The sequence below is a fragment of the Polypterus senegalus genome, chromosome 6 (assembly GCF_016835505.1).
Source record: "Polypterus senegalus isolate Bchr_013 chromosome 6, ASM1683550v1, whole genome shotgun sequence".
NCBI lineage: Eukaryota > Metazoa > Chordata > Cladistia > Polypteriformes > Polypteridae > Polypterus > Polypterus senegalus.
The window spans coordinates 141,200,937-141,224,908 of NC_053159.1; the positions used below are offsets into that span (position 1 = coordinate 141,200,937).

Below are 23,972 nucleotides of genomic sequence, written 5' to 3' on the forward strand. Positions count from 1 at the left end.
ATTCTTCCATGTGAAGCCTGAAAACCATGAGGACCAACTGAGATCAGTTATGTTAGGTAGAATGCCCAGTGGGGGCTGGGTGGTCTCAGAACCACTGCAGATTTTTTTTTTTTTTTTTCTGTCCTCCTGGCCATTGGACCTTACTTTTTTTCTATGTTACTTAGTATTGCCAAATTTTATTTTTATATTTTTCTTTCTTCATCTTGTAAAGCATTTTGAGCTAATCAAGTGTATGAAAACGTCATATACAAATCGTGGTGGAGGGGTTTGCGTGTCCCAATGATCCTTGGAGCTATGTTGTCCGGGGCTTTATGCCCCTGGTAGGGCCACCCAAGGCAAACTGGTCCTAGGTGAGGGATGAGACAAAGAGCGGTTCAACAAACCTCCAATGATGAGAAACCTTTGGACAACGCTTTTCCCTTGCCGACGCTGGTCACCGGGCCCCCTCTGGAGCCAGGCCTGGAGGTGGGGCTCGATGGCGAGCGCCTGGTGGCCGGGCCTGCACCCATGGGGCTCGGCCGGGCACAGCCCGAAGAGGTAACGTGGGTCCTCCTCCCCATGGGCTCACCACCTATGGGAGAGGCCAAGCAGGTTGGGTGCAGTGTGAGTTGGGTGGTGGCCGAAGGCGGGGACCTTGGCGGTCTGAACCTCGGCTACAGAAACTGGCTATTGGGACGTGGAATGTCACCTCTCTGAAGGGAAGGAGCCTGAGCTAGTGCGCGAGGTGAGAGGTTCCGCTAGATATAGTCGGACTCACCTCGACGCACAGCTTGGACTCTGGAACCAATCTCTTGAGAGGGGCTGGACTCTCTACCACTCTGGAGTTGCCCCCGGTGAGAGGCGCCGAGCAGGTATGGGCATACTTATTGCCCCCACTGAGCCTGTGCATTGGGGTTTACCCCGTGGACGAGAGGGTGGCCTCCCTCCGCCGGGTGGGGAAGGGTCCTGACTGTTGTTTGTGCATATGCGCAACAGCAGTTTGGAGTATCCACCCTTTTGGAGTCTCTGGAGGGTTGCTAGAGGGCATACCTTCTGGGATTCCCTCGTTTTGCTGGGAGACTTCAATGCTCACGTGGGCAATGACAGTGAGACCTGGAAGGGCGTGATTGGGAGGAATGGCCCCGATCTGAACCCGGGGTGTTTTGTTATTGGACTTCTGTGCTCGCCATGGATTGTCCATAACGAACACCATGTTCAAGCATAAGGGTGTTCATATGTGCACTTGGCACCAGGACACCCTAGGCCTCAGGTCGATGATCGACTTTGTGGTGGTGTCGCCGGACTTGCGCCATATGTCTTGGACACTCGGGTGAAGAGAGGGGCGGAGCTGTCAACTGATCACCACCTGGTGGTGAGTTGGCTTCATGGTGGGGAAGATGCGGTCAGACCTGGTAGGCCCAAACGTGTTGTGAGGGTCTGCTGGGAACGGCTGGCAGAGTCCCCTGTCAGAAGTAGCTTCAACTCCCACCTCCGCAGAACTTCAACCACGCCCCGAGGGAGGTGGGGACATTGAGTCCAATGGGCCATGTTCCGTGCCTCTATTGTTGAGGCGGCTGACCGGAGCTGTGGCCGCAAGGTGGTCGGTGCCTGTCGTGGCGGCAATCCCCAACCCGCTGGTGGACACCGCGTGAGGGATGCCGTCAAGCTGAAGAAGGAGTCCTATAGGACTTTTTGTCCTGTGGGTCTCTGGAGGCAGCTGATAGGTACCGCAGGCCAAGCGGAACGCTGCTTCGTTGTTGCTGAGGCAAAACTCGGGCATGGGAGGAGTTTGGAGAGGCCATGGAGAACGACTTTCGACGGCTTCGAGGAGATTCTGGTCCACCGTCCGCGTCTCAGGAGGGGAAGCAGTGCAGTGTCAACACCGTATATGGTGGGGATGGTGCGCTGCTGACCTCACTTCGACGCTAGGGTCGGTGGGAGGAGTACTTCAAGACCTCCTCAATCCCACTAACATGCCTTCCACGAGGAAGCAGAGCCTGGGGACTCTGAGGTGGGCTCTCCCATCTCTGGGACTGAAGTCACCGAGGTGGTCAAAAACTCCTTGGTGGCAGGGCCCCGGGTGGATGAGATACCGAGTTCCTTAAGGCTCTGGATGTTGTAGGACTGTCTTGGTTGACACGCCTCTGCAACATCGCATGGACATCGGGACAGTGCCTCTGGATTGGCAGACGGGGTGGTGGTCCCCTCTTTAAAAGGGGACCGGAGGGTGTGTTCCAACTATAGAGGGATCACACTCCTCAGCCTCCCTGGAAAAGTCTATTCGGGGTTCTGGAGAGGAGGGTCCGTCGGATAGTGAACCTCGGATTCAGGAGGAACAGTGTGGTTTTCGTCCTGGTCGCGGAACAGTGGACCAGCTCTTCACCCTTAGCAGAGTCCTGAGGGTGCATGGGAGTTTGCCCGACCGGTCTACATGTGTTTTGTGGACTTGGAAAAGGCATTCGACCGTGTCCCTCGGGAATCCTGTGGGGGTGCTCGGGAGTATGGGGTACCGGACCCCTGATAAGAGCTGTTCGGTCTCTGTACAACCGTGTCAGAGCTTGGTCCGCATTGCCGCAGTAAGTCGAGCCCGCTTCCAGTGAGAGTTGGACTCCGCCAGGGCTGCCCTTTGTCACCATTCTGTTCATAACTTTTATGGACAGAATTTCTAAGCGCAGCCAGGGTGTTGAAGGGGTCGGTTTGGTGGACTCAGGATTGGGTCACTGCTTTTTGCAGATGATGTTGTCCTGTTTGCTTCATCAGGCCGTGATCTTCAGCTCTCTCTGGATCGGTTCGCAGCTGAGTGTGAAGCGGCTGGGATGAGAATCAGCACCTCCAAATCCGAGCATGGTCCTCAGCCGGAAAAGGGTGGAGTGCCCTCTCAGGGTTGGAGGAGAGATCCTGCCCCAAGTGGAGGAGTTCAAGTATCTCGGGGTCTTGTTCACGAGTGAGGGAAGAATGGAGCGTGAGATCGACAGGCGGATCGGTGCGGCATCCGCAGTGATGCGGGCTCTGCATCGGTCTGTCGTGGTGAAAAGGAGCTGAGCCGTAAGGCAAAGCTCTCAATTTACCAGTCGATCTACGCTCCTACCCTCACCTATGGTCATGAGCTATGGGTAGTGACCGAAAGAGCGAGATCGCTAATACAAGCGGCTGAAATGAGTTTCCTCCGCAGGGTGTCTGGGCTTTCCCTTAAAGATAGGGTGAGAAGCTCAGTCATCCGGGAGGGGCTCAGAGTAGAGCCACTGCTCCGCCGCATCGAGAGGAGTCAGATGAGGTGGCTCGGGCATCTGATCAGGATGCCTCCTGGACGCCTCCCTGGTGAGGTGTTCCGGGCACGTCCAAACGGGAGGAGGCCCCGGGGAAGACCCAGGACACGCTGGAGGGACTATGTCTCCCGGCTGGCCTGGGAACGCCTTGGGATTCTCCCGGAAGAGCTGGAAGAAGTGGCCGGGAGAGGGAAGTCTGGGCCTCTCTGCTTAAGCTGCTACCCCCGCGACCCGATCTCGGATAAGCGGAAGAGGATGGATGGATGGATGGATGTTGTTGTTTTTGTTGCTATGTCATGGTGGATTTTAACAAGCTCTTCCCAGAAAGAGTCAGACAAAATGGTAAGTTAGTCCGGTATGGATTTTTTCAGGTCTTCACAAAAGGTAGCCATGGAAGGATTCAGTTCCAGATCTAGATGAGGCCTCGATACAGAGAGCCATCTTTGTTGGGCTTAAAGTTTCAGCATGCGACCCTCTGGAAGAGAACATGGCTGATGATCAGTGAAAGGCAAGAAACTTTAAATAACTGGGATATGTTCTTGGGAGAAAAATGACAAAAGTCGGGTTGGGGATGGGGGGAGAACTGTCCATGAGAGCTGCCGTAAAAAGTGACCCCTGAGGTACACTCTAAAGACACAAGCTTCCCAGGTTTTGTATAGTATCTAAAATATGCACCATTTTGGTCATCGAATGTCCACGATGCCATGAACTCATTGATGTGCTTGTGTCATCGATGGCCCCCCAACAACAGGCACTCTGAGCCTTCAGCAAAAAATTAGCGTCTTGTGCAACAACAGAGTCATTACATTCCTAAATGTCACCTGGATTTAAAGACGTTTGTTATCTATCAAAATTTTTACTGGCTATTTTAACCGCAGTCCTCAGAACACTCTATACAATTGGTTTCTTTCTTTTTTTGTTTTTTTTCAAATAATCCATATTGTACAACTTAAATTCTCCTAAGATGACCATCTAACACATAGAGTGGCAGCACAAACACATTGGTTGAAGAAATCCTGGACAAACTCGGACACAAAGCAACACTGTTTTGTAGCTGATACATTCACAATGGCTGCCTAGTCAAGTTTTGTTTTTTCCGCAAAAACCCAAGGAAACTCGAGCAAACTCTGCCATGACATGGACAGGCCAGGAACGAATTCTCAATATGAAACTTTTTTTTTTTTTTTTACTTACTCAACATACCTTTCTTCTTCTGGATGCCTGCAATTCTCAAGTCCATGATGATTTCTTGTAATTCTTCATGGTAAATATTTTCCTCTTCTTGGTTTTATCGATTACAGTTATGTCCTGTAAATGCACCTAAAATAATGAGTAAATGATTTATACCCCAAAACAGAGCAGTCACTATACTTTATTTTAAAGGGGAATAGCATACAATTGATCTGTACAATATTGAACAACTACTTCCAACTAGGCCTTTGAAATCTTGTTAAATACTTGCAGAAAAATGGCAAGTACAATTTGACAGTAGTACAGTCATCTGTGCCCAAGACGCAAAGAACATCAGCAGAAATACATAGAGTCAAGCTAATATAATAGCTTTCCGGCATATTAAGAGGTAATGTGTGTCACGTGAACTGAAACAGATTTCTTATCACACACTGCTGGTCAGATCTCTGAGGTAAACCACGGTAAGATATCGGGTGTCATTTGTGGCGTCAATATTAGTTTCCTACATAAAGGAGGCGATGAATGGACAAGTGACCCATTCACTGCAGGGGCTACTAATGAAATACTGAACTCCGATTACATCCTTGGAGTTCTCCTTTTTGTTTAGATGTTTAGCAGGAACTGAATTTATTTGGCTTCTCAGTAAATTTCTAAACAATGACAGCAGAAGAGAGGAAAGCAGCAATTTATCTCAGATGTTTAAAAATGTAACGGGGACAAATGACACCCAAAATACCTAAAACCCAGTATGAAGCAGAGTTCACATGGCTACAGTGTTTTTAGATTATTGTGTTTCTTTTTTGTTTCTTTTCTTTCCTTTTACACAAAAACACAACGGTGAACACCACAATGGCAGGTGTAATACACAGGTAATTGCATATATGACTTCCGCCCCTCCCTGCTTGGAGTCCAGTGACAAATTGTAGAAAACCTCTTTCACAGACTGCAGCAATAAATGTACTGGCAAGTCAATGGGTTAGTGTACAGAATTTTCAGTTTTACACAGCTCCTACCTTTCAATACGCAGAAACATTCACAGTACAATACTTTCTCAAACGGAAACATACAGCATTTGGTACCTTTCTCCTTTGTGAATACTGCTTGTAATAAACAAACAAACCGATCCGACATCTAAGAAAGCAGGACAACGCTACTGCTGAGCAGACTTGCACATTCGTTTCGTTAGGTTTGGGTCTCGTCAGAACAAGGGATGCATTATTAGTGTACATTTACAATAAACTTGGCACCAGTTTATCGTTGAATAATCAGGCCTGGCATGATTTATCATCTAAGAGACACCCAGCACTGTATTATTTAAAAATGCTACACCTTTGAAAAGTTTGCCAAATTGGCAATGTCAGTGTGTTTCTGTACCTGCACTGATTGCATATAATTAACTTAGTAAAGCATAGTAGTTGTATCCCTGAAATGTTATTCTTTAAAAAAGAATTATAGAACATCTGTTTGTGAAAATAAAATATTTGAAATATAAAAGTAGACGTCTTTTTTTGCAAGTATCATAAATTGATAAAATGCAGTACTGTATATGCGAACTGCAAACTAAAAAACAAAACAAAAAACAACAAAAAAAAAAAAAGTCTCCTCTTTTGATTGTTTTTTTTTTTCTTTTTCATATGCTGTGTATATGGAACATATTCCTCTATTTTCATAGTTTTCCTTTATCACTGAAGGAAGCATCGTGAAAGCTTAAAAAAGTAACTGCTCCCATCTCTTAAGTAGTATTTTTTTTAATCTTTAAACACATACAATGACATTCAGTATGTGTTTGTCCCCTGGTTTGAAATTTAATGTGGCTTACATCCTAACATCAGGGCCGAATCCACACCCCGATTTTGAACATTTATTGTAAATGATGGCACCAAAATGATCTTGACTTGTGGCTCAAAGCAGAGAGAGGGGGTTGAGAAAGTAAAGATTCCTGAGGCGTATCTGATACAGTGAAACCAACAGAGCTTGGACTGGGTGTCAAGTAACAGGTACAGAAAAGCAACACAAAATCATGCGGTGGGGAAAAGCGATTGGCATAAAAACACTAAATTACAGTCTTACAAAATTAAAAAAAAAAACAAAAAAAAAACCACAAAATTCCAATTGGGAATACCAGTGTCAGTTTACAAGGGAATAAAATCAAAAAGTCATGCGCATAACCTTATTCTTGATTTACACAGCAAACCTAAAATGGGGAAGTGCTTTCAAATCTTGTTTTAAATTAAATATGTGGGTAATTGTATAGATTATCAAGCTTTTTTCTAAAACAACAATACAAAGTAATTTCAAATATTATAAAAAAAAAAAATAATCATTAAAAAAAGCAGGTCAAATAAGAGAGAAGCTTAAACAATAATGAGCAGAAACACTGTTTTCATGAATGGCCGTTTTCTGTTGGCATAGGCAGAGAGAGCACTTTGCTCTTCCATAGTGTGTTTATCCACTTAATTTAAGTGTAAATACCAAGCAGAGATCCACTGATGTTTTCCAATTGTTTTAGTGTTAACATAAAATCAATATTCCGCCGATGTGGAACTGAGGTATACCTTGTTGAGGGAGGTTCATGGTTATTTAGAAGTAATGCTTGGAAGCGAATCCCACCACATAACCTTGATTACCATTGTAGTTGATATACGTACAGCAGCAGCAGCACACTAAACATTCACAAGCTGTTTCATATTGGCATTACAATAGTCAATCATATAAACACAAAACAGCAAATGCATTAAAAACAAGTTGCCCTTTTTTATACTGAAATGAAATGAACTGTTATTTTTGTTTTCAGTTTTTTCTTTTCTTAAAAAACTATCAATTGTCCTTTCTGGGAAGTCTTATTTCTTTTTTTTTTTTCAGTTTTTCAGCCAGGTATAAAAAAATATATATACCTGACATTTGAATATCCTTAAATTACAAAGTCCTTTTCCAATGTATGACGATGCTTACATATATATCCTCTCTCTTTGTTTTAAAAAAACAAAAAAAAAAATCTGCCGGCTGATTTTTTTTTTTTTCCCCCTCTTGCAATCAACTTGTCACAATCAGGAATTCATCCTCCATCACTCATTGTTGTCTCGTTTTTCCCCTGTTTTCCCGAAGTCAATGCATAGTAGAAATGGGACCCGTCCTGTTGCTTCAAAGTATTTGTTGGCTGCTGTACTGTTCTGATGCAGTGGTCAGAATGGTAACCAGCTCGCACAGTCTAAGCAGCTCCTGGGTAGAGTCTGACTGGTCAATGCATATTTCTCTCTTGAGAAGCAGAACCATCATAAACTGGATTCTTTTGGTGGAAAGTCTACGTTTGTCACCATAGTGACTACTGTAACAATGTCCTCAGATGTGATGGTGTTTGTCAGTCTTTGCATCTGAATAATCCTTTCTTCCACACAACCTGCTGATAGCCGGGCTTCGGCTTCATGATCCCAGCATTCTTCTATGGTTTCACACAACATTGCCAGGCCCTGAAACAGGACAGCGAGAGGTAAGAATTATTTTGCAGGTAAGCTTCACTTTTAAGCACAGCTCATAGGCTAATAAAGGCAATCTGCATTTTTTGGCACATTTTTCATCTTTCAGGATTCGTTTATTTTTTTTTAATCTATGACTTTTCTTGCCTATAAACGGATGGAATTTTCATCGTATATATCTTTGATTACAGATCAAAACAATTATGTTTAAAGGAGCATGACACCTAATACAATGCTAAAAATACAAGGGGGAAAAAAATAAACTTCTGCTTCCCCTCATGTATTTCATAATGAAACATTCAGACCACTCACAAAAGATCTGTGTCATGTCTGTCTTTTCAGACAATATCAAGTCAACGCAAAGTTCACTATACAAAGGACAGTGATAAACAAACACAAAACGTGTAGAGTTTTACTTGAACTGTACGATTCTCCAATTGGGCAATTATGTTTTTCAACTGTCTTGAGAAATGAACCCAACCAAGACGTTTTATGCTATATCCTCAAACCTGTTCTGTTAATCATCAAATAGCAAGAACACATGCCTCTTCTGTACCCGTTTACGTGAACTGGCCATTGACACTTCTCATTTCAGTCACAGGGCTGAATACAAATTTTATTGGCAGATAAAACAGAGCATAATATTTGCTGGCCTTGTGCAGGATATCTGCCTCCTAAGTGGCACTACTGCCTGCCTGTTACGATGTAAAATGATCACAATCACATTTTCATTTACAAACCTGCTGAGGAACTGGGTGTACTGTAGCCCCTCTGCCATTTCAGAGAGATGCAATCAGAGTCAAAGATGGACGGCAAAGTTGTACAAGTAAGCATTTGCATAGTGATGGCTTGCTCATCAACTAATAGATGTTTTCAGTGGAGGTAGGAAAGTAGGAGAAAGAATTTCAATAGGATTCTTCATCTGCGTATCTTTACTTTGAGGAGCAACTTTTCCTTTCTCAACCTTACTGCATACTGATATGTAATTTCATATGAGGAGATCACTCCAGAACGATCAGCATAACAAACGGATGTGTGTCCAGGGTGGGACTGAGCCACCTGGTTTATACAAGCTGAAATAACGATATTCCAAAGAAATCATGAGCTACAAGAGGTTTATTTTCACTTAGAACTTTCAGCTGTAGTTTATATTTTTCTCTTCTCCATTGTCAACTTGCCATGCATTTTATTAGTTCAATTATTTTTTCCTTAATGCACAAACGTGAGAAAATTCAATCTCATATCAATCTTTGAAAGTATTAATGTCATTTTTGTATGAATGTGTTTAAGTTCTCGCGTGTTTTCTTTAACCATATTTGTGAATCTGCAGTATATTATCTAAGAGGAGCATTATAAGAGAATAAATTGAATATGCAGCTTTTAAATAAAGAAATGTACTTTTGTAAAGTAAAATTAATGCCACATATAGAATATAAATGTAATGCAGTGTGCAATCTTTTTCAGCCCAGCAAATATATATATTTTTTAAATATCAAACATTGTGTAATTTGGTCATTTGTGATAAACCAATTGCTCACAACACTTCCACTTGTCTATACTGCAGTTGCCCTTAGGTACTTCCCATTGAGGACTCTCTTCGTCTTTTCTCTCAAAGATTTTTTTTACAAGACAGCATTCTTTTTAATCAAAAACTTGTTTTACATTGGGATTATAAATGCACCACTCTGTATACAGCATACAAAAATTGCCTTTTAAATGTTGCTTTCTGAAGTTCATTTTTATGTGTTTACCTTTTCTCGGTGTATGAAAAGTAGAGAAAAAACTAGTTATTGTTTAAGGACCCACTTTTATAAAGACTTGATCCTGGGTATACCAGATCTGTCTGTGTTTGGCAGGTTAACTAGCAAGTCAAAACTGGCAGGCCAGTGACCCACTGACAGTTGCTCTCTTGTCCTGTGACCAGTAATGCAAGAACAAGCTCTTGTCCCAGCAACCCCAAACTGGCTTTACAAAGTTAAAAATGGATAAATGGGCAATTTTCTATGAAACTTTTCAACAATTCATTTTCATAATCATCTTGCTCTGGTGATGGGTTTCATGGTACTGGAGCCTCTCTCTGAACCATTAGTCACAAGGCTGGGACACAGCCTGGGGTGTGCAGAATATCAAGTAGTGTGTCCAACATATGAAACATGAAGTCAGAAGATACTTGTTTAATTTAAGAATTTGCATCTTCATTGCTCTTTATGAAACAGGAATTGTTAACAGTTGTGAATTTCTTAGTAGGTACATACCGCATGCTTTTGCCAACATTCTCTTAAAACTGGTCTGATTTTTTTATGAACCACAATTTCTTGCATATCCTCCAATGATGGATGCTGCCCAACTTCCTCTTCAAATGGCAGCATGTACTCATCAACTGGACCTACAAGCAAACACACACAAAATATATAAATCTTCCAAGTCTGCAACATAATTCTGATTCTTTTTCTCTATTTAGGTTATTTATATTAATGATCGAAACTGCAAAATAATATAAGAGCTATCATAACAATACCTTTTAACTTGAAGAGAATAAAGCCATTTTTTAAATAATACATTCCAAAATACAAAATAAGTTCATACCTGTACATGAAAATGTCCAGCAATATAAACTAAAAGGATTACTTTCACAACAGTACAACAGGTTGGCACTGGGTTTAGAATGGTTGCAAAGTCTTTATTTTCATGTCAATGATGATCAAAAGCAATAAAAAAAAAACTACAAAAGGATGAACTATAGATATTAATCCAAAGTGTTGTGTAAATAGTACTGAATAGCTCATGTCTCATTTTTATTTTAGCTACGTCAGAATTTATAAAGCATAAGTTATGATATAATACATATACGTATTAACATACAGATATTTCATAACAGGGGTGGCACGGTGGCGCAGTAGCGCTGCTGCCTCGCAGTTAGGAGACCCAGGTTCGCTTCCCGAGTCCTCCCTGCATGGAGTTTGCATGTTCTGCGTGTGTTTCCTCCGGGTGCTCCGGTTTCCTCCCACAGTCTAAAGACATGCAGGTTAGGTGCATTGGCGATCCTAAATTTTCCTTAGTGCGTGTGTGCTTGGTGTGTGTGTGTGTGTGTGTGTGTGCCCTGCGGAGGGTTGGCTTCCTGCCTTGCGCCTTGTGTTGGCTGGGATTGGCTCCATCAGACCCCCGTGACCGTGTTGTTAGGATATAGCGGGTTGGATAATGGATGGATTTATTACTTTTTTTTTTTTTCAAAAGGTTCATCTCGTTCTTAAACCTGCTTAATCTAATTTCAGCACAGGGGCCTGGTACCTAACCCAGAAGGACTGGGCGCATGACAGGAAAATGCAAGACACCAGTCCATCACAGAGTCCATCCAGGCACACACACAAACAATCCTGATCACACAGGTGCCAGTTTCAAATGGACAATTAATCTGACCAGGATGCCTTTGAACTGATATGCTTTGTTAATCCCCATTGGGGAAATGGTCTTTTTGAATTACCAGAGCTTAGGGTCAGGCATTGTACAGCACCCCGGACCAATTCTTGGGTTAAGGGCCTTGCCTCGAGGGCCCAAAGAAGTAGAATTGTGAGGCAAAAATGGAAGCAGCTGGAGGAATACTCACGCAGACCCCATGAGGACAAAATCTGCATGTGGGATCTATACCCAGGATGCTGGACTCCGTTAGGCCGCTACGCTACACATTGTGCCACTGTCCCACCCAATTTCAAAAGCTTCACACAGATATTAATGCTTTGAACACAAGGTACAAGTTAACTCGTATCTCACAGAGTCTGTAAAGGCACAACGTACAGTATAACTAGTACCTCAGTTTACAGCCATTATAGACACAGCCAGCACCTTGGCATTCTCTGCTGCTGTGTCTCAGTTACATGCTACAGTGCTGCCATCTAGTGAACAGCCATAGAATTTTTTTTTTTTTGGAGGCAACAGTTTGCAGAAAACGGTGTTGTAAGTAGATATTCCATAGATTTGTTGCCAGATGAATATTTTGAAGATGACGACAGTGATTAAAATAGTGACAGTTAACCTGTAGGCTCTGGTACTAAAGCAGATAGCTGCCCTGAAGGTGTCCGACTTGTTATGATAGCACTACATGGGCATTCAAATGCAGAGATCTAATCGTGTTACCTGTGAAAATAATAAGCCTTTTTTTTTTTTTTACATTTTTTATTGGATTTATTTACATTTTCAGAGTTTTGACAGTTACTATTGTTAATAAAACCTTTGCTTTCTAATACATTTCCCTACATTTTTATATGTTTTGACTGACTGCATTACTTATCATATATGCACAGACCTATACTGCAGCATCCTGGCGATAAATGGCCCAGCAGTCAATGTGTTAACCAGGAATGGAGGCGGGACATACTGCAGATGCCACATTTAAAAAAAAAGGCATGTAGATGTAGTAAAGTAGTACTAAAAAAAGCTTAAGCTGAACAAATCCTTAAATATAAATGACACTTGTTCTATTTTCTGAAATATGACAACAACAACAAATGTAGAGGTGTTTTTCCAAAAAAAGATCCCACATAAAAATAAAGAAATTACATCCATCCCACTTGTAACCGGTTTGTAATTCCTGTTTAAGGTATACATTGGGAATAGAAAAGAATCACCCCATCTTCAAAATATTCACATTGCTTTGCAGCCAGAAATGATGACACGCACCAAAAAAAAAATTCCCAGCTCAATTTACTCAATGCAACGTATAACAGCCACGTGAAAGTTACAATAGCAACAGTTTAGGAAAAAAATAAAAAAACAAAATCACTGAGATGGTTAAAGGATCATCCCCCTGTGTCAGCACTTTGTAGAAGCACCTTTTTTGCTTTGTACAGCCATGAATCAGTTGGGGTACTTCTCTACCAACTTTGCACATCTAGCCTGTGAAATATTTGCCCTCTATTCTTTACAGAACTGTTCAAGCTCAGTCAAACTGGATGGAGACCATTAGAGGACTGCAATCTTCAAGTCATTCCACAGATTTTCAGTATTGTAGGATTTAAGTCTGGGCTGTGACTGAGCCACCCAAAGACATTCAGCTTTTTCTCCTTCAGTGACCATGTGGTCAGCTTTGCTGTCTGCTTCAGGTCACTGTCATGTTGGAAGGTGAACCTTGGTCCCATTGAAAACTTTCTGGCAGAGGCAGCAGGTTTTTCTCATGAATTTGACAATATTTTGCCACATCCATTTTTCCTTCTCTCTTGACAAGTGCCCCATTCCCTGCTGTAGAGAAATACCCCCACAACAGGATGCTACCACCTACATGCTTTACTGTGGCTTTTTTCCTGCAACCGTCCCATAAAAGCCACATTTGTGGAGCATCTGTGATATTGTTGTCACCTGCACAAAATGACCAATATTTGCTAAAAATTCTTGTAACTCCTACAAAGTTGCCATAGGCCTCTTGGCAGCCCCAATGACCAGTTTGTTCCTCGCTCTTCTATCCAGTTTCCAGGGTTGGCCTGATCCAGGAAGGGTCCTAGCAGTATCAAACACTTTCCACTTCTTGATTTCTTCATTTACTGTGCTGCTAAGGATTGATAAATACTTTTGATTTTTTTTGTATCCATCTCTTGACTTGGGCCTGTCCACAAGTTTATCTCCGAGATCCTTTGACAGTGCCTTGCCACCCATAGTTGATTATTTGCTTTCAGTTGCACTTCCAAGCATTGGAATGATCTAGCAATAGCTGTTTTATGCTGAGCTAATCAGAATGATTACAGTTGATCACAGGAGGAAGGCACAATGGAGAAAGTGATTACTTACATCTGATTGAGTTTACGAGTATTTTTTAGGATGGGGTCATCCTTTTACCATTTTAGTGATTGTTTTTTTTTCTGCTATGATATCTTTCTCTTGGCTGTTATAAGATGCACATCTGGAAAAAATGTTTTTTGTGTGTGTCTTCATTTCAGGCTGCGAAGCAACAAAATGTAAATATTTTGAAGGGGGTGATTCTTTCCTATACCTACTGTAACTAAGCATTAGGTAAACTTCATAAAGTCAAAAAATTACCTTCTTGCCTCAGATGACAACACATAACATATTTTGTTTGTCAATATTTATTGCATAAAAAAAAGCTAACTTGCAGAAGCCATGTGCAATCTGAAAGAGGGTGTTTACTTTCTCATATGTCTTTATGTTTTTAAAAGGGGAAAACTTAGTTAAATGAACTATTTACCATATACCTTCTAAAATTAACAAAAAAAAGTATGAGACAGCAAACTCAAGGAGAATGTCTCCTTTAACTGGAGCCTTTTGTTGAGGTGGGTGTTAAGTCTACTAACATTCCTAATAAAATCAGTCATGGCTTCAAAGCACAGTATCTTTAAATCTAAGCACATTTTTAAAGCACCACATTATCCAGGGAGGCACACAATACAGTTACAGTGGGTACGGAAAGTATTCAGACCCCCTTAAATTTTTACTCTTTGTTATATTGCAGCCATTTGCTAAAATCATTTAAATAAATTTTTTCCCCTCATTAATGTACACACAGCACCCCATATTGACAGACAAAAAAAAAGAATTTTTAAAATTGTTGCAGATTTATTAAAAAAGAAAAACTGAAATATCACATGGTCCTAAGTATTCAGACCCTTTGCTCAGTATTTAGTAGAAGCACCCTTTTGAGATTTGGGGATCCTCTGCCATTCCTCCTTGCAGATCCTCTCCAGTTCTGTCAGGTTGGATGTTACGTTGGTGGACAGCCATTTTTAGGTCTCTCCAGAGATGCTCAATTGGGTTTAAGTCAGGGCTCTGGCTGGGCCATTCAAGAACAGTCACAGAGTTGTTGTGAAGCCACTCCTTCGTTATTTTAGCCGTGTGCTTAGGGTCAGTGTCTTGTTGGAAGGTAAACCTTCGGCCCAGTCTGAGGTCCTTAGCACTCTGGAGACGGTTTTTGTCCAGGATATCCCTGTACTTGGCGCATTCATCTTTCCCTCGATTGCAACCAGTCGTCCTGTCCCTGCAGCTGAAAAACACCCCCACAGCATGATGCTGCCACCGCCATGCTTCATTGTGGGGACTGTATTGGACAAGTGATGAGCAGTGCCTGGTTGTCCCCACACAATGAGGAGAGGCAAGACACATGACAGCCCACATGGAGTTTGCTAAAAGACACCTGAAGGACTCCGAGATGGTGAGAAATAAGACTCTCTGGTCTGATGAGACCAAGATAGAACTTTTTGGTCTTAATTCAAGACCATGACCCTAAGCACACAGCTAAAATAACGAAGGAGTGGCTTCACAACAACTCTGTGACTGTTCCTGAATGGCCCAGCCAGAGCCCTGACTTAAACCCAATTGAGTGTCTCTGGAGAGACCTAAAAATGGCTGTCCACCAATGTTTACCATCCAACCTGACAGAACTGGAGAGGATCTGCAAGGAGGAATGGCGGAGGATCCCCAAATCCAGGTGTGAAAAACTTGTTGCATCTTTACAAAGAAGACTCATGGCTGTATTAGCTCAAAAGGGTGCCTTTACTAAATACAGAGGAAAGGGTCTGAATACTTAGGACCATGTGATATTTCAGTTTTTCTTTTTTAATAAATCTGCAACAATTTCAAAAATTCTTTTTTTTTGTCTGTCAATATGGGGTGCTGTGTGTACATTAATGAGGGAAAAAATTAATTTAAATGATTTTAGCAAATGGCTGCAATATAACAAAGAGTGAAAAATTGAAGGGGGTCTGAATACTTTCCGTACCCACTGTATGTGTCTTACAGTGATACACAAGAAACTCCACACAATGTCTTGAGAGTACAGATGAGTGGGTTTAAGGGTATGTAAATTATAGAAGTACACCTTTAAAGTAGTAAAGTGCTTTGGGACAACAGTCTCAACACTTCATCAGCTGAGTACAAAATAAACCTCTTTAGTATTCTGTTCAAAAATCATTAGTAAGTTTACTTTAACTGATGCCACATTAGCTAACTAATAAATGTTTACTCACCATCAGCTGCTGTACATCGTGCTGCAAGCTCCCATAATACCAATCCCAAGGCATACATGTCTATCCTAAGGAAGGCATCCCTTTGAAAATTAATAGCACCTTCAAGTACCTCTGGTGCCATATACCGCCTTGTGCCAACCTAAAACGAAAAAGCAGTGTGTAAACGCTCAGATGAGAATGATCCAGTGAATTGAATTCAATTAAATTAACAGATAGTCTAACTTTTGGCTTAAGGGCTTCATACATTCCATAATTCACTCTGTATATCATCCATCCATACATTTTCAAAACTTGAATAACTGACAACAGGGTTGCAGGAAGTCTCAGCCTACCCTGCCAGCTTCAGGCATAAGTCGCCAAACCTGGAAAGGTACTGTGATAGTACAGTCACATTTTGAATGTCTCCTCAAAACAGAGACAGTAATGCAACAGCCCAGGGTGACTGAAGGGGCTTCCTGCATATACAGTAAGCAGTGTTAGCTACTCTCACTGACACTCTGACCATTGTAACCCACCCATGCTTTCCATTGAGCCTCCCACCATCATTTTTGCTGACACCAACTGCACACACTGTTAACTATGCCATTTGCTTCAACACTTCTTCTCCAAGAACTCTTTCCCTCCCCTCATACATTTCACAATGAGCAGTTTCTTGTTGGCCACACTAATTTGTAGATAAGTGTATACTTATACATATTTTTAAAGATCAAATGTGGGACTTATGCATTCTATGTATTTTATCAACATGTTTAACTGCAGGGAAATTAACAGACACTATTGTTCAGAAATGCTGAATCCAAGCCTTGTGCATCTAACAGGTTAAGACAAAAATGTATGGGGTTGTGAAAATCCAGGATAAAGATGGACTTTGCGTTTTTTTCTTTAAAACAAAGTTTCCATCAATAATAATTCTACCCTCTCTCATTTACTCTTATCAGACTGATACACTGTTCACTTTACTGCAGGATACTTAAATCGAAATTTAGATTTTTCTGGATTATAAATCAATCTGTATGTATAATTTATGCATATGTTTATAATTCAGTTTTACTGTCATACTATACGGTATGTATTTATAACTACTGTGTAGCATGCTGACCGCTTTAGTGGAAATCTGCTTCATAAGAGAGAGGTTAGGAGCACACGCTGACACAGCGCATTGCCGCACCCACCACATGACAAACAAACTCAGGATCCCAGATTAGGACCCAAGTGCAGCCATGCAACAGGTGACACCTCAGCACCACACTAGTTCAGATGGACTGGACCCAATGTGAGGTATTTTTATGGTGGCTGGACTGCCAATTCTGTCACCAACCCCCAGGTTTTTCTCTGCAGGTGGGAGGGCCTACATGCAGGGCTGGATGCACATTAGCGTCATACCCAGGATGGAGCAATTTCAGGTTAAGGGCCTTGCTCAGGGGCCCAATGAATTAGAGTCACTTTTGACGTTTATGGCATTCGAACCAGAAGTCTGTGCAAATCCCTAGCCTCAGAGTGGTGGCTCATGCTTAATAAGAATAAATGGAAGTTATTATTTTTGCTAGAATAAAAATAAAAAAAAGTATTCAAAACAGAGTTTGCTTGAAAATGCTTTGCTTGCTTTAATAAGACATGTTTTATTTTTTTAATGCATGGAATGAAACCAAAACTAATACCTGACTTTGAGGATTTCATTTATAAACCTGTAAGACAGTTATTTCAACATTTAATAATGTTAGAGAAGGAAATAAAGAGAAATGCATCTGAAAATCAAGTGATTGAAAAGCAGCTTACTTGACCATGAGTATCACCCGCAGATTTTCCAGCTTCAAACTTTAGAGCCAATCCAAAGTCCGCTATACATGCCGTCAGGTTGGATTTCAGAAGTACATTCTTGCTTTTAATATCCCTGTTATTGTAAAACATAAAGCGCATTAAACAGATGTATTTTCTATATAGAATTAATATTCAATTTACAATTCTGTAAATAAAGCTGTGCTTTATTACTAAAGTATGCAAAAACATAAGTATAATTATTAAATTTAGAATATTTATTTACTGCTACACAGCAAGAGTATATGTCTGTTTTACTATTTTAGCAGGCATTCAACAAATTAAATATCACTAAAATATCAATACAATAAACATTCATATTCTCATTTAGTTTACTAAATGAAGTTAAAACTGATTTAGACAGACAGACAGAGTCCACCATTTCAGTATAAAGAATGATAGGATATAGCGGGTTGGAAAATGACTGACTGAGTTCCACACTGGTGACAAATATAACTGGTATTACTGCAATGCTGAGTTGTATAATACTGTAGCTATGTTTACCTGTGAGCCACAGCTGGTTTGTGGCCGTCTTTTAATCCTGGGATATCTTCATGAAGGTAGGCCAGTCCCCTGGCCATGGTCTGAGCTATGTGGCACAGCTCATTCCAGCTAACCACATTTGCTTTAAGGTAATCAGTGAGTGAGCCCTGGAAAAAGAACATAAAAATGAAAGATGTTAAAAACTATGAAATATGCTGAAAACGTAAAAACAGAAGAAAAACAAGAAAAATGATCATTTTAGTTAGAATATATTTAAAACACCAGGCTTCAGGTTTAATTTTAAAAAACAAAACAAGCCCATATTTCACATTTTTTCACACAAAATTTTATAACCATGTTCTAAAATGTCTCAAAAGAGATTTGCTAAATGGATAAACATCTGAAGAATATCTTTGTTAATGAAAATGTTGTGCAAGATCAGTGTTGATATGTACTATGCACATCTTCCCCATACAATCAGTCTTATGCGCACTGAAAAATTACCCCAGTGAGTATTAAATATATAACACAGGTCACGAATTATTGTATTACATTAAGGTTTGCCCCGGGTTACGAATAAGTTCCATTCCTGATGACATTTTTCACCCAATTTTGTGTACAAATTGTATCATGCACTAAAAAAATGTCCATTAATAGAAAAAAAAAAAAACAGCAAAATGCATAATACTTTATAACTTAATTTACAGAAAAACATTTCAAACTTAATAAAAAATGACAGTATAGTAATATTACTGTACTTTAAATCACAAACAAATAAACTGAGCCAAAATGAAGCATGTTGACTTCATGCTTAAACATCCTATGGGTCTTTATAATAACGCAGCACCTCATAGAGTTGGCACAATGATGGCATGAAAAGCTACCACTAACAGACCTTTAGCAGAGAAATGCGGTGCTTGGTGAGCATCTGTACTCCCTGAGATGATACGGCAGGGATGCATAATTAGGATGACGGGCATTACAAATAACAGGCTCCACCACTCCTCAGCTAGGTGGACAGCTGCCTAGTTACTTACCAGTAGTAGAACTTATTGTGCCGTTGCACATAATGCAGGACACATTTGGTGATCTGTGAAGTCTTTGCTGAGTGGTTGTGGAGTTTCACTTCCCTACCCACTGGCAAATACTCCCTGAGACGACACTTCTGGAACACAAACTTACTTACAAACAGCGAGTTCTACCACTCCTGCTCAACAGCCAGCTACAGCTCAAGCTGCTTGTCTGAAACGGAGCTTACTGGGAGTGCTGCCAGTTACATTCAGTGACATATGCACAAAATGACAGCAAAGTCCATAGTCCTCTACATTAATGGAAGGTACTATGTATGTATCAGTGTTAAAACTACCATGCTTCTTTTCAAAGTAAAAATACTGAAAACAGTAAAGAAGCTGATAGCTAAAGATTAGTTGAAAAGAAATGTTTTGTGGTTTTATGTGCTCGCTCACATCTGTGGAATTGACATAAGTTGAAAAAGCATAACCTGGGTCCCATATGTATTTGATTGTGAATGTTTCTACTGACAAAGAGAAAATCTCTATATGATCAATGTAAAGACACAATTCTACAGATCTTTCTAAATCAATTATAAATGAAAACCAGGAATAAAAAAACTAATGTGAGTTTTTACCACCCTTCAGACAGTATTTGGCCTATACATCTCTCTATTATTAAAAAAAATCCTGGAAAGGAAAAGCAGGGCGATGATACGTGATCTTCTCGGAAGTCATTTAAAAGACCCGCAAGACAAAAAAAGACTGGCCACGGAGCATCTCGCGGGGACCGTAAACATGAGACTTGGTGCCAAGAGATTGTCCCAGGGACGTCTCGCGGGGACGTGGAACAGGTGATTCTTGCAAGACACGCCCTTCTTATCAAATAAGAGCATGGCCAGCAAAACACTCAATTCATGTAAAGACATGTAGCACACACAGATCCTGAGCTCTCGGCAAAGAAGAGCGAGCAGCTCAGAGAAAAGAGACCCAAAAGCGTTGGAGAGAAAAAAAGGCAGATAAGAGATTATGAAAGCAGTGGAATTCGAAAGGCTCAAACAAATGATGGCGCGATAAACTTGCAGAGAAAGGTACAGAATATGAAAGCAGTAAAATCTGAAAGTACTGTAACATCCCAGCCAAGTTGAAGCCTTTTTTGTTTTAAGTGACTGTTAGGTCCGATTAAGGGAGGGCGGAGTACAGCACGGAAGACTGATAGCGGGGTATTGATGGATGTGGTAAGGGCTTGCGAGACCCGGGGGAGGAGGGGTGGGAGAGGGTGCTAGAAAGTTGTGTTTGGGGTTACAAAGTCAGCGATTGTTCAAGTAGAACTTTTGTGACACTTTATTACGTCAGTCGCTACAGTATCAAAAAAAAAAGGACAGTAAAGATCGCATTAGCGCAAACAAAAGGGAATTAATCATCAGAACCAGGTGTAATTGAAAAAATAGCAGGACAAATCGAGGTCAGAAATAAAAGACAAAGAGTGGAAAACAAAATCTTTTCACCTTCACATCATTCAGTGCACAAAACGTGGATTTACATCATAGTGGACCATACGCTATGGGAATCTGTGGTCCCGCAACATTTAAAGTAACAATTCCAAAGAAAAAAAAAACGCTTTTAAAATTGTATATCCGATAAACCAAACACAGGGGTTGGTGAGCGAAGTCAGCAGGGGGCAGAGCTCCCTAATTAGATATTAAAACCATAAGTCAAATCTCAGCATTGCAATATTTGCTTACCTCCAAGGATTTTATTTCACATTTTTCTTGTAAAGTATGGTTTATGTCACAATGCAAATTTATGAGGAAAATGAGTGAGTGTGAAGAAGAAGCTTGACTTCACAAATACAGGAGTTTTAAGTCCAAGGCCTCTGGTATACAACAGGAGGTTTTTCTAAAAAACATTGACTTCATACTGCTCTGTGCTTTTTTCCTTCAACTTGCTTTGTCTTGCATGCTCTGAAGCAAGGGAGCATCCCAATATCATGACGGTGTTCTTGGAGTGCTTTGTGTCAAGACAAATCATCTTAGGGTTAAATACATCGTTTGATTTTAGTGTCAAAATACCCATGCAACCTAAATTACTTGGTCTAGGAGCCTGCTGCACTGCAACCAGCAAATCATAGTTTGTTATTTGAGGAGAGCTTGACAATTTCAGGTTGGCCCGTTTAAGCACCTAAAGATGAACTTATTCAGGGATATTTCCTACTTTGCGCCAAGTAGTGCCATAAAAGGCTCTGCCCCCTCCAACTTTAAATTTGGCGAAGCAGGTTTAAAATTGTGGAGTATTTCTTCAATAACTTTTAATTTATACCATTCTGCCATCAATACCAGTATCATTAATTTCATGTAAAATTAGTCTCATCCACAGTATGTAAAAGAAATCAAATGACAGTTTAAAACACCAGCTTTATATCATACTATGGTACCTTATCATGAAAAGCTGTTATCAACCAGAGCTCCACGTCAAGATTAGTTCCCCGTTTTTCTGCACCAATGAATTGGAGGATGTTGTCGTGTTTCATTCCAGACAAACTGTAGATTTCATATTCATTCTGCCATGACTGTTTATTCTAAAATGACAGAGAAAATAGTATATTAATAAATGGTATTCTAGAACAAACTTGTTTAGAAATAAATTTAATTATTAATACAGCCATCTATTTTATGAGTTTCACAGCAAATGTTCTTTTTAGAAAATAAAATAAGGTCTTATCCACTTTATTCTCGTCAGAATATACAGTGGCACCAATTTTCTTAACATCCCATTTGCAACATCTGTTTAAAGACCTTTTTCCCTGAGAAGGATAGAGAGTGCAAGCCAATGATGAACTCCAAGAAGTTACTAAGGAGGAATAATTGTGCTCCCATTCTCTCCAACATGAAACTTTAACACAAATTAATGGAGGTGTTACTGGAAAAGGTCATAGGTATAGGTTCAGATTCAGGTGTTAGTGTAGCTCAGCTTTCAACTACTAGTCTAATGATAAACTTCAGTTATTTGTTAAAAGAAATGCACTGCTCCAATGTAATCTCTACTTAAAACTACAAACAGGCCTTCATTGGTGGTAAACGTACATTTTGACAACTAATTTAATTAATGTCAATAAATGTATTACTATTTAAAAAAAGTTTACAGAATTAGGCCAAAAACAAAATTCAACAATATTTAAGTAAGCTAAAAAAAAACAGCAATAATGGATTATAGAATAACTAGCAAAATACCCGCGCTTTGCAGCGGCGAAGTACTGCCTAAAAATTTGTATTAAGAAGAAAATTAAACCTTTTTAAACTGAGGGAAAATATACCAATAATTATTTGTTAAGGATCTCTTTGTATATCACATTGGCAGTACGGCCTTCCGGTTGTAATATGACCAAGCTGTGCGCTGAGCTTACTCTTGAGCATGCAACGTACAGTTGGCCATGTGAACAGTAATCTTGTTTCAAATCTCACAGCTTGGATTGCTGCTGTCATAATCGGTTTGAGTTTCATGGTTTGTTTCAATTACAACAGTACTTGCAGGACTTGTTGTGTTGAAGTGACATTCGGCATCTGTCAAGTGTTGTAAGCATACAACCAGTTTCATTGATAACTTCACATCCAGCTTTTGAGAGTTTAAACATTCATAAACATCAAAGTGTCCACTACTGAAATCATCACCTGTGAATTCTAAGATGGTTAAGAGGCATTGGCGGTTGTCCAAAGGTGTAAGATATTTGGCCATTTCGGTACACCTGAAAGCGACAACCGAACAATTCAGCGGCAGTCATCAACTCACATGCAGAACCATATGTGAAGGGCTTAAGCATTTCACTCTTCTAGTGCTCCTGTGTAGTATAATTATCTCCTGTACCGTCATCAGTCCACACCTTGAACCTGTCCCAGTCATTCAATACATAAGAACACACAATGTTCCTCCGGATATCAAGAGTGAGCCTGATATGGCAGTGCAATAGGTAACAAAGAAAATGAAAAAGGCAGGCGCCATCTCTGGGCATGGAAACCACTCGGTAAGTGACAGTTCTTTGATCGATGGTGATCACCTCGATAGACATGTTAATGGGATTACGGTTGGAACGATAAAGGAAATGGGTACCTGAACAATGTAAAGTAAGTCTAAAATACCTACACAATAACTATAATCGTAATAAACGAACAATAAAACAGCGGAGAAGCCGTGGATGAAATAAAATGGCTGCAGTTTTCAGCAGGGAGACGTGAATCCCGTGGCGAAGCAAGGAAGGGAATTTAGAGACCGGCGCGATGGACGGCCTTATATAGGCAGGCAGCCAACAACGTGGGAGGCGTGAGGATGGGGGACCCAACGCCACCTCACACAGTGACCGAGCTGCAGGCTATGGACGTATATATGTACGTAAGTAGGATTTAGTTAGCGTTGGGAACCTGCATACCAAATTTCTTGAAGATGGGCCCATAAGTAACAAAGACCGTTGAAAAGTTCAATATGGCGGCCGACAGTGGCATCATACCACCGAAATAAGTACATACATTGGTTTCGGTTAGCGCAGGGAAGCCGCCTACCAAATTTCGTGAAGATGGGGCTATAAATAAGAAAGTTCACCATGACGGACGTTGTCGACCGTTATGCGTTGAATTTTGAAATGAAACCTGCTTAACTTTTGTAAGTAAACTGTAAGAAATGAGCCTGCCAAATTTCAGCCTTCTACCTACATGGGAAGTTGGAGAGAGAGAAAGAGAGAGAGTGAGTGTGAGTGAGTGAGTGAGTGAGGGCTTTGCCTTTTATTATTATAGATAGATTAAA

The 23,972-nt window shown here is 40.8% G+C and overlaps 1 protein-coding gene across 4 annotated transcripts in view; it reads right to left on the reverse strand.

The window, feature by feature from the left end:
• Positions 1 to 4,601: 4,601 nt before the first annotated feature.
• The window catches only part of LOC120531704 (activin receptor type-2A), a 121,663-nt gene continuing 102,292 nt past the window's right edge, over positions 4,602 to 23,972 (reverse strand). For all 4 annotated transcript variants that reach the window (XM_039757360.1, XM_039757361.1, XM_039757358.1 and 1 more), the window contains 6 exons: positions 21,616 to 21,759; positions 18,193 to 18,338; positions 17,650 to 17,764; positions 15,874 to 16,012; positions 10,165 to 10,295; positions 4,602 to 7,903 (listed from right to left, as the gene is read on the reverse strand). In XM_039757360.1, coding sequence (XP_039613294.1) covers positions 7,709 to 7,903; positions 10,165 to 10,295; positions 15,874 to 16,012; positions 17,650 to 17,764; positions 18,193 to 18,338; positions 21,616 to 21,759 — 870 coding nt within the window. In that variant the 3' untranslated portion in view covers positions 4,602 to 7,708. The remainder of the gene's footprint in view (positions 7,904 to 10,164; positions 10,296 to 15,873; positions 16,013 to 17,649; positions 17,765 to 18,192; positions 18,339 to 21,615; positions 21,760 to 23,972) is intronic.